This window comes from Coregonus clupeaformis, unplaced genomic scaffold (genome assembly GCF_020615455.1).
Source record: "Coregonus clupeaformis isolate EN_2021a unplaced genomic scaffold, ASM2061545v1 scaf0942, whole genome shotgun sequence".
Classification (NCBI taxonomy): domain Eukaryota; kingdom Metazoa; phylum Chordata; class Actinopteri; order Salmoniformes; family Salmonidae; genus Coregonus; species Coregonus clupeaformis.
In genome coordinates this window covers 92,501-101,794 of record NW_025534396.1, presented here as the reverse complement: position 1 = coordinate 101,794, position 9,294 = coordinate 92,501, and the positions used below count along the sequence as shown (strand labels likewise).

The 9,294-nt window shown below is 50.7% G+C and overlaps 1 protein-coding gene across 1 annotated transcript in view; it reads left to right on the top strand.

The window, feature by feature from the left end:
- The first annotated feature begins 2,764 nt into the window (after positions 1 to 2,764).
- The window catches only part of LOC121561241 (E3 ubiquitin-protein ligase Mdm2-like), a 38,109-nt gene continuing 31,579 nt past the window's right edge, over positions 2,765 to 9,294 (top strand). Inside the window, exons 1-2 of the mRNA XM_045217149.1 lie at positions 2,765 to 2,789; positions 2,886 to 3,028. Coding sequence (XP_045073084.1) covers positions 2,765 to 2,789; positions 2,886 to 3,028 — 168 coding nt within the window. The remainder of the gene's footprint in view (positions 2,790 to 2,885; positions 3,029 to 9,294) is intronic.

Genomic DNA, 9,294 nt, shown 5'->3' with positions numbered 1-9,294 from the left:
GCATTGCTCTGCCTTGTTGACATCTCAGTCGACCGGACAGGTCCTACGGGCCCTAGTTTTGTCGCACCTGGACTACTGCCCAGCTGTGTGGTCATGTGCGGCAAAGAAGGACATAGGTAAATTGCAATTGGTCCAGAACAAAGCAGCACGTATCGCACTTAGATGTACACAGAGGGAAAGTGTCAGTAACATGCATGTCAGTCTCTCCTGACTTAAAGTTGAGGAGAGATTGACTGCATCACTATTGGTCTTTGTGCGAGGTATCGATGTGTTGAAGGTACCGAACTGTCTGTTCAAGCTGTTGGCACACAGTTCGGACACTCATCGGTACAACACAAGACATGCAACCAGAGGTCTCTTCACAGTCCCCAGGTCCAGAACAGAGGCTGGGAAACGCACAGTATTAAATAGAGCCATGACTACATGGAACTCTCTGCCACCCCAAATAAAAAAAATAAAAACTGGTAAAAGAACACCTTACTGCACAAAGGGGACGGTGAAGAGACACAGCCATTTTATATATCGGTGAAGAGACACAGCCATTTTATATATCTTGCATTGTAATTTACACTGAACTATGTATTAGACGTAGATATTGACTGTATGTACTGATATGTAAGCTATGTGTGACGTTTTAAATAGATGTGTTTCAGTCCTTGACTAATAATGTTCTGTACTATGTATTATGTCATGTTTCATGTGGACCCCAGGAAGAGTAGCTGATGCTTTTGCAGCGGCTAATGGGGATCCTAATAAATACCAGATTTAGCAGACACTCTTATCCAGAGCGACTTAGGGTTAAGTGCCTTGTTCAAGGGCACAGACAGATTTTTCAGCTAGTTGGATCTGGGATTCAAACCAGCAACCGTTCAGTTACTGGCCCAACGCTCTTAACCGCTAGGCTACCTGCTGCCTTCATATACCTCTCAGTGGTGGTTTCCTCCCTACAAACATGTCTTTGATGTGACTTCTTCTAGATTCCTGAGTGAATTGCGAAGCACTTTGGGGTTAAAAAGAAAGAAACAGCAAGCCGGGCCTTTATGACCTTATAGGTGGGAGGAGCCTTTACATTGTGTTGTATGACCTTATAGGTGGGAGGAGCCTTTACATTGTGTTGTATGACCGTAAATGTGGGAGGAGCCTTTAGATGGTGTTGTATGACCTTATAGGTGGGAGGAGCCTTTACATTGTGTTGTATGACCTTATAGGTGGGAGGAGCCTTTACATTGTGTTGTATGACCGTAAATGTGGGAGGAGCCTTTAGATGGTGTTGTATGACCTTATAGGTGGGAGGAGCCTTTACATTGTGTTGTATGACCGTAAATGTGGGAGGAGCCTTTACATTGTGTTGTATGACCTTATAGGTGGGAGGAGCCTTTACATTGTGTTGTATGACCGTAAATGTGGGAGGAGCCTTTAGATGGTGTTGTATGACCTTATAGGTGGGAGGAGCCTTTACATTGTGTTGTATGACCTTATAGGTGGGAGGAGCCTTTACATTGTGTTGTATGACCGTAAATGTGGGAGGAGCCTTTAGATGGTGTTGTATGACCTTATAGGTGGGAGGAGACTTTACATTGTGTTGTATGACCGTAAATGTGGGAGGAGCCTTTACATTGTGTTGTATGACCTTATAGGTGGGAGGAGCCTTTACATTGTGTTGTATGACCGTAAATGTGGGAGGAGCCTTTAGATGGTGTTGTATGACCGTATAGGTGGGAGGAGCCTTTACATTGTGTTGTATGACCTTATAGGTGGGAGGAGCCTTTACATTGTGTTGTATGACCGTAAATGTGGGAGGAGCCTTTAGATGGTGTTGTATGACCTTATAGGTGGGAGGAGCCTTTACATTGTGTTGTATGACCGTAAATGTGGGAGGAGCCTTTAGATGGTGTTGTATGACCTTATAGGTGGGAGGAATAAAGTAGAGTGTGTATTAATCGATCACACACCAACAGGCAGAGCTGAACACACGCACACACATGCACACGCGCACACACACACAGACACACACACACACACGCACACATCTCGTAATGGTTCCTCACTGTCAGCTTCAGAGTAGAGGCAGTAGAACGGATTAGAGTCGGTTGTGTGTGTGCGTGTGGGTGTGTGTGTGTGTGTGTGTGTGTGTATGTGTGTGTGTGTGTGTGTGTGTGTGTGTGTGTGTGTGTGTGTGTGAGTGTGTGTGTGTGTGTGTGTGTGTGTGTGTGTGTGTGTGTGTGTGTGTGTGTATGTGTGTGTGTGTGTGTGTGTGTGTGTGTGTGTGTGTGTGTGTGTGTGTGTGTGTGTGTGTGTGTGTGTGTGTGTGTGTGTGTGTGTGTGTGTGTGAGTGTGTAAATTAAAGACCGGTGAACAGCAGAACAGTTAAGTCCCATAGACTGGATTGCTGCTACAGCACTAACTGCTGTTAGAGGAAACATAATCGACGTGTGCTAGATGGTGCAGTTTGGAACACTATTGCTGTGTGCCAAATGGCACCATATTCCCTATTTAGTACACTACACAGGGCTCTGGTCAATAGTAGTGCACTACGTAGGGAATAGGGTGCCATTTGGGACGTGGCTTATGTCTGACGATGATGGAGTCAAGACATTTCATACTTTCCATATTTAAATTGGACTGCCATGTTGGCTAATGTCGCTAATGTGTGTTGTGCATCGACAGCTGTTCTAATCCTTCACTGTGTCTCACTTAAACACATCTCAGCGTCGGAGGCCATATTGCATTAGAAATACAGACGGGGGAGAAAAAAAACGAGTGAATGGCGAGGAACGACTGTTATGAATGTAACTGATGTGTTAATTCATTATGGTGTGGAGTTAACGGAACAGTCGCAAAAAAATATTAATTCTGAATGATTGTCTTGTGTCTTTTTGTAACAGGCGATTGTGACTTTAAGAAGCCGTTTGAAACCTGCGGGTACAGCCAGGGGAGAGAGGATGATCTAGATTGGGAACAGACCAACACCCGAGGGAAGTCCTCAGCAGACCCATGGATGCCAACAAGTAAGCCTGGTCACACTACCGTACAGTTAAATAGTTGTTTGTTTGGATGTCCATAGGGAAGAACTGGTCACATTAACATACAGTAAAATAGTTGTTTGTTTGGATGCTCATAGGGAAGACAACTAGGTGACACTGATGGAAATGAGGGTTGTTTGGAAATCCAAAACTCAATCCAAAACCCCAAATCCCTACATCTTTGGGAAAAACTCCATCAGACTGATAGGATGTTCTACAATATATCATGGATCTCAAAGCAATGTTTTGGACCAACAAGAAAGGACCATCTGCCACCAAGGTTCCACATTCAGACTAGTGGGGTAGGAAGTGGGAATCTGCCAACATGGTTCAACATGCAGACTAGTGGGGTAGGAAGTGGGAGAGCTTCATGGAGTAAGGCAGGGTTGGGGTCAATTCAAATGAAGTGATTGAATTTTAATTTTAATTTTCAATGACTTGTCAATCAACTGAAAAGGAGAAGCTATATATAAGAAAAGTTGTACGATTTTTTAATTTGCAATCCAAATCACTTCCTGAATTGAGTGACTTCAATTAGAATTGACCCCGATCCTGAAGTAATAATAATAATATGCCATTTAGCAGACGCTTTTATCTAAAGCGACTTACAGTCATGCGTGCATACATTTTTGTGTATGGGTGGTCCCGGGGATCGAACCCACTACCCTGGCGTTACAAGCGCCGTGCTCTACCAGCTGAGCTACAGAGGACCATGTAAGGTCTATACTGGAGTTTATTTTCCAAAGACATGTAGCTAGCACTGACATACTGAGGGGTGGTAAGGTTGAGATGACACCTCCAGAGCTGGGCCTGAGGTCTTTTAAAGGAGATATACAAAACATCAGCAACACCTTCCTAATATTGAGTTGCACCCCCCCCCCTTTTGCCCTCAGAACAGCCTGAATTCGTTGACTGCAAATGCTTGGCTGGATGTCCTTTGTGTGACGATCCCGGCTGTCTGAGTCGGGTCCTGTCTGGTGACTAGTGTTCCTGCTCGTATTCTCCAGTTTCCCGAGGGTTCGGGAACGCTCCGGGGAGCGCTCTGGTTTTCCGCACCTGCATCCCATCAGCAATCTGCACACCTGGTCCTGATCATCACCCTTCTTAGGCTCTGGCCCAACATCCAGTTCCTGCCGGATCGTTAGCCATGAACAGTATGTTGTCAGCGTATCAGTCTCTGAGCCAGTAGTGTTAGTTTTGTTGTTTTGCACCTTTTTGACTTGCTGTGTACTGACCTCCGTTTTGTTCTGTCTGCAGTCTCTCACCCGGAACCTTCACCCAACCTCTGCCTGATGGTCGGCGGCTGCCGAGCCAGTACCGGACCAACCACTGCACCCTCAACAACCCATCCACGCCACCCGCTCTGTTCCCTGGATTATTCAGCTTCACTCGGACTCTATTAATAAACACTCACCTTTGTCTCACGTACCGTGTCCTGGTCTGCTTCTGGGTTCTGGCTTAGTTAACCGTGACAGAACGATCCGGCCAGTAATGAACCCAGCGGACCTGGACTCTGTTCGCCATGCTATTACCCAGCAGGAGAAGATGTTGGGCCATCATAGCACGGTACTACAGGAGATCGCGTTGTCAGTTCGGAACCTTTCTACCGGTCTGACGGAGGTCCAGAACCAACGCAAGTGTCCGGTGGAGGATCCACTACCGGTTTCACCCATCTCGCCTGCCGCTTCTGAAGCTGTGTCCATCCGTGAGCCCAAGGTTCCGACGCCGGATAAGTATGAGGGAGAGCTGGGAAGATGCCGTTCCTTCCTTATGCAGTGTGGACTAGTGTTCGATCTACAGCCCTACTCTTATGCCACAGACAAGGCTAGGATAGCCTTTGTGATTGAGTTGCTGCGTGGTCGAGCGCTGGAGTGGGCTTCAGCCGTTTGGGAACGACAGGATCCCTGCATGGCTTCATACCAGGGGTTCACGGCCGAGATGAGGAAGCTCTTCGACCATTCCGTCCGAGGGAGGGACGCAGCTAGGCGCCTGTTTTCGCCGCCAAGGAACTCGCAGCGTGGCCGACTTCGTGATCGAGTTCAAGACGTTGGCTGTGGAGAGTGGGTGGAACGAGGAGTCTCTGCAAGCGGCCTTTTACCAGGGTCTGTCGGAGCAGCTCAAGGATGAGTTGATCTCCTATCCGGAGCCTAGTGACCTGGACAGCTTGGTAGCTTTGTCTATTCGGGTGGATAATCGAGTCCGAGAGCGAAGGAGGGAGAAGCAATGGGTTCCGTCCAACCGATCAGCTTCTCAGGATCCAGTCGGGTCGTCAAACTGCGCGGCTCGCTAAAGTTGGGAGGACTTTTAGCGAGCCAGTTTCGACCTCTCAATACCTCTGTCAGACCCCGTTTCCCGGCTACCCTTATGAACAGGAATCAGAGCTTAGCGATTAACGCTTTTATCGATTCAGGTGCCGATGGAAGCTTTCTAGATGCCGAGTTGGTGGAACAGCTGGGGCTTTCCAAGGAGCAATTGCCGGAAGCCATTGAAGCTACCACTCTGAACGGCAGTAGTCTGGCACGTATCACGATGAGGACTGAACCGGTTAAGATGCGGTTGTCGGGGAATCATTCTGAGATGATTTCATTCTTCATTCTGCCGTCTTCCCATGTTCCTCTGGTCCTTGGATACCCCTGGCTGAAGGAACACAATCCCACGTTCGATTGGGTGACGGGCAAGGTAACGAGTTGGAGCCTTGATTGTCATGCTAACTGTCTCAAGACTGCCTGCCCCCATTCGGTTCCCAGTCAGGTGATTGAGGCTAAACCCCCAGATTTGTCCCTGGTTCCCGAGACATATCACGATTTGGGGGAAGTTTTCAGTAAGCAGAAGGCTCTGTCACTCCCTCCCCACCGACCATATGATTGTGCCATCAACCTGGTCCCTGGAGCTGTCTACCCCAAGGGAAGGTTATACAGTATCTCCCGACCTGAACGTGAGGCGTTGGAGACCTACATCAAGGAGTCCCTAGCTGCTGGTCTCGTTCGTCCCTCGTCATCACCCCCTGGGGGCAGGATTCTTCTTTGTGGGTAAGAAGGATGGCTCTCTTCGACCGTGTATTGATTATCGGGGGTTGAATGACATCACGGTCAAGAACAAGTATCCCCTGCCCTTGATGAGTTCTGCCTTCGACTCCTTACAGGGTGCTACGGTGTTCACCAAGCTAGACCTACGCAATGCGTATCACCTGGTCCGGATCAGAGAGGGGGACGAGTGGTTGACGGGTTTCAATACACCGATGGGTCACTTCGAGTATCAGGTGATGCCGTTTGGACTGACCAATGCTCCAGCGGTATTCCAGAGTATGGTGAACGACGTCCTGAGAGATATGATCGGTCTCTTTGTGTTTGTTTACCTGGATGACATTCTGATCTTCTCGAAGGAACCTTCCGACCACGTCCAGCATGTCCGGCAGGTTCTGCAGCGATTGTTGGAGAATCGCCTGTTTGTGAAGGCCGAGAAGTGCGAGTTTCACGCCCACACGACATCCTTTCTCGGGTACATCATCTCCAGGGGAGAGATTAGGATGGACCAGGAGAAGGTTAGAGCGGTTCTGGAATGGGCCCAGCCCGGTACGAGATTGCAGCTCCAGAGATTTTTGGGGTTTGCGAATTTCTACCGCAGATTCATCCGGGATTACAGCCGTGTGGCCGCTCCGTTAACTGCCTTGACTTCCAGCATCAGGACCTTCAAGTGGAATCCGGAGGCGGATCGAGCGTTTCTGGATTTGAAGAGGCGATTCACCAACGCACCGATTCTCTCTCAACCGGACACGGCCCGTCAGTTCGTCGTTGAAGTGGACGCGTCTGATGTGGGAGTTGGCGCCATCCTGTCGCAGCGATGCTCCACGGACAGTAAACTCCATCCCTGCGCCTACTACTCGTCGCCTTTCGCCTGCGGAGAGGAATTACGATGTGGGTAACCGGGAGCTTCTCGCGGTGAAACTTGCCTTGGAGGAGTGGCGCCACTGGTTGGAGGGGGCGGAGCAACCGTTTATTGTCTGGACGGACCACAAGAATCTTGCTTACGTGCAATCGGCTAAACGTCTCAACTCCCGTCAGGCCAGGTGGGCGTTGTTTTTCGGACGATTCAAGTTTGCCCTGACGTTCCGACCTGGATCTAAGAACGGCAAGGCGGACGCCTTGTCCCGGATGTTCTCCAAGACGGAGGAGAGTGGGTCCAAGACCGAGACAATCCTCCCCCGGAACTGCGTCGTGGGAGCAGTTATGTGGAAGATTGAGGAGGAGGTGCTGGCGGCCCTTCGGACTCAGCCCGGTCCCGGTAACGGTCCACCCGGTCGGTTGTTTGTGCCTGAGTCGGTTCGTCCTGCTGTCCTCAAATGGTCCCACGCCAGCAAGATGGCTTGTCACCCTGGCGTGGCTCGGACTATGGCGTTTCTTCGCAGACGCTTTTTGGTGGCCTGCCATGGCCGAGGATACTCGGGGTTTTGTTGCTGCCTGTCCAGTGTGTGCGCAGAATAAGAGTACCAATCGGCCCAGCTCTGGACTACTTCACCCCCTTCCTATTCCCCGGCGACCATGGTCGCATCTGGCCCTGGACTTCGTCACGGGGTTGCCCGCTTCTGAGGGGAACACGGTCGTTCTGACTATCGTGGACAGATTCAGCAAGTTCGCCCACTTTGTGCCAATTGCCAAGCTTCCCTCTGCCTCGGAGACGTCCGAGATCCTGGTTAGGGAGGTTTTCAGGGTCCACGGTTTGCCCAGTGATATCGTTTCCGACCGTGGCCCTCAGTTTACCTCTGCTGTCTGGAAGTCCTTCTGTTTGGCCATTGGAGCTACGGTCAGTCTCACATCTGGTTTTCACCCCCAATCCAATGGTCAGGCGGAGAGAGCCAACCAGAAGATGGAATCAACGCTACGCTGTCTGGTCTCTTCCAACCCCACCTCCTGGGTCTCTCAGTTGCCTTGGGTTGAGTATGCCCACAATACTCTTCCTACATCTGCCACTGGGATGTCTCCCTTCCAGTGCCTGTATGGCTACCAACCTCCCCTGTTTCCTTCTCAGGAGAAGGAGCTCTCAGTGCCTTCTGTTCAGGCCCATATTCGGCGTTGCCACCGGACCTGGCATCGGGCCAGAAAGGCACTCCTTAGAGTTTCGGACCGGTATCAGCTCCAGGCGAATCGTCGCCGGATTCCCGCTCCCACCTATACCATCGGAGATAGGGTTTGGTTGGCCACACGGGATCTTCCGTTACGGACTGAGTCTAGGAAGTTGTTACCGAAGTTCATTGGTCCGTTTGTGGTGGAGAATGTGATCAATCCAGTGGCGGTTCGACTCAAACTACCGAGGACGCTCAGAGTCCATCCCACCTTTCATGTCTCCTGCCTCAAGCCTGTCTTCCTCAGTCCTCTGTTGCCTCCTCCGCCTCCTCCTCCTCCTCCTCGGATGATCGGAGGTGGTCCTGCCTACACGGTGCGTCGCATCATGGATTCCAGACGGCGGGGCCGGGGTTTCCAGTATCTCGTGGACTGGGAGGGGTATGGCCCTGAAGAGAGGAGTTGGATTCCGCGGCGACAGGTCCTAGACGCAGACCTCATCAGTGACTTCTACCGCCTCCATCCTGGCGCTCCGGGAAGTCCGCCCGGTGGCGTTCGGCCGGAGGGGGGGTACTGTGACGATCCCGGCTGTCTGAGTCGGGTCCTGTCTGGTGACTAGTGTTCCTGCTCGTATTCTCCAGTTTCCCGAGGGTTCGGGAACGCTCCGGGAGCGCTCTGGTTTTCCGCACCTGCATCCCATCAGCAATCTGCACACCTGGTCCTGATCATCACCCTTCTTAGGCTCTGGCCCAACATCCAGTTCCTGCCGGATCGTTAGCCATGAACAGTATGTTGTCAGCGTATCAGTCTCTGAGCCAGTAGTGTTAGTTTTGTTGTTTTGCACCTTTTTGACTTGCTGTGTACTGACCTCCGTTTTGTTCTGTCTGCAGTCTCTCACCCGGAACCTTCACCCAACCTCTGCCTGATGGTCGGCGGCTGCCGAGCCAGTACCGGACCAACCACTGCACCCTCAACAACCCATCCACGCCACCCGCTCTGTTCCCTGGATTATTCAGCTTCACTCGGACTCTATTAATAAACACTCACCTTTGTCTCACGTACCGTGTCCTGGTCTGCTTCTGGGTTCTGGCTTAGTTAACCGTGACACTTTGGGTGGTGGACCATTCTTGATACACACGGGACACTGGCACCTGCTACCATACCCCGTTCAAAGGCACTTCAATCTTTTGTCTTGCCCATTCACCCTCTGAATG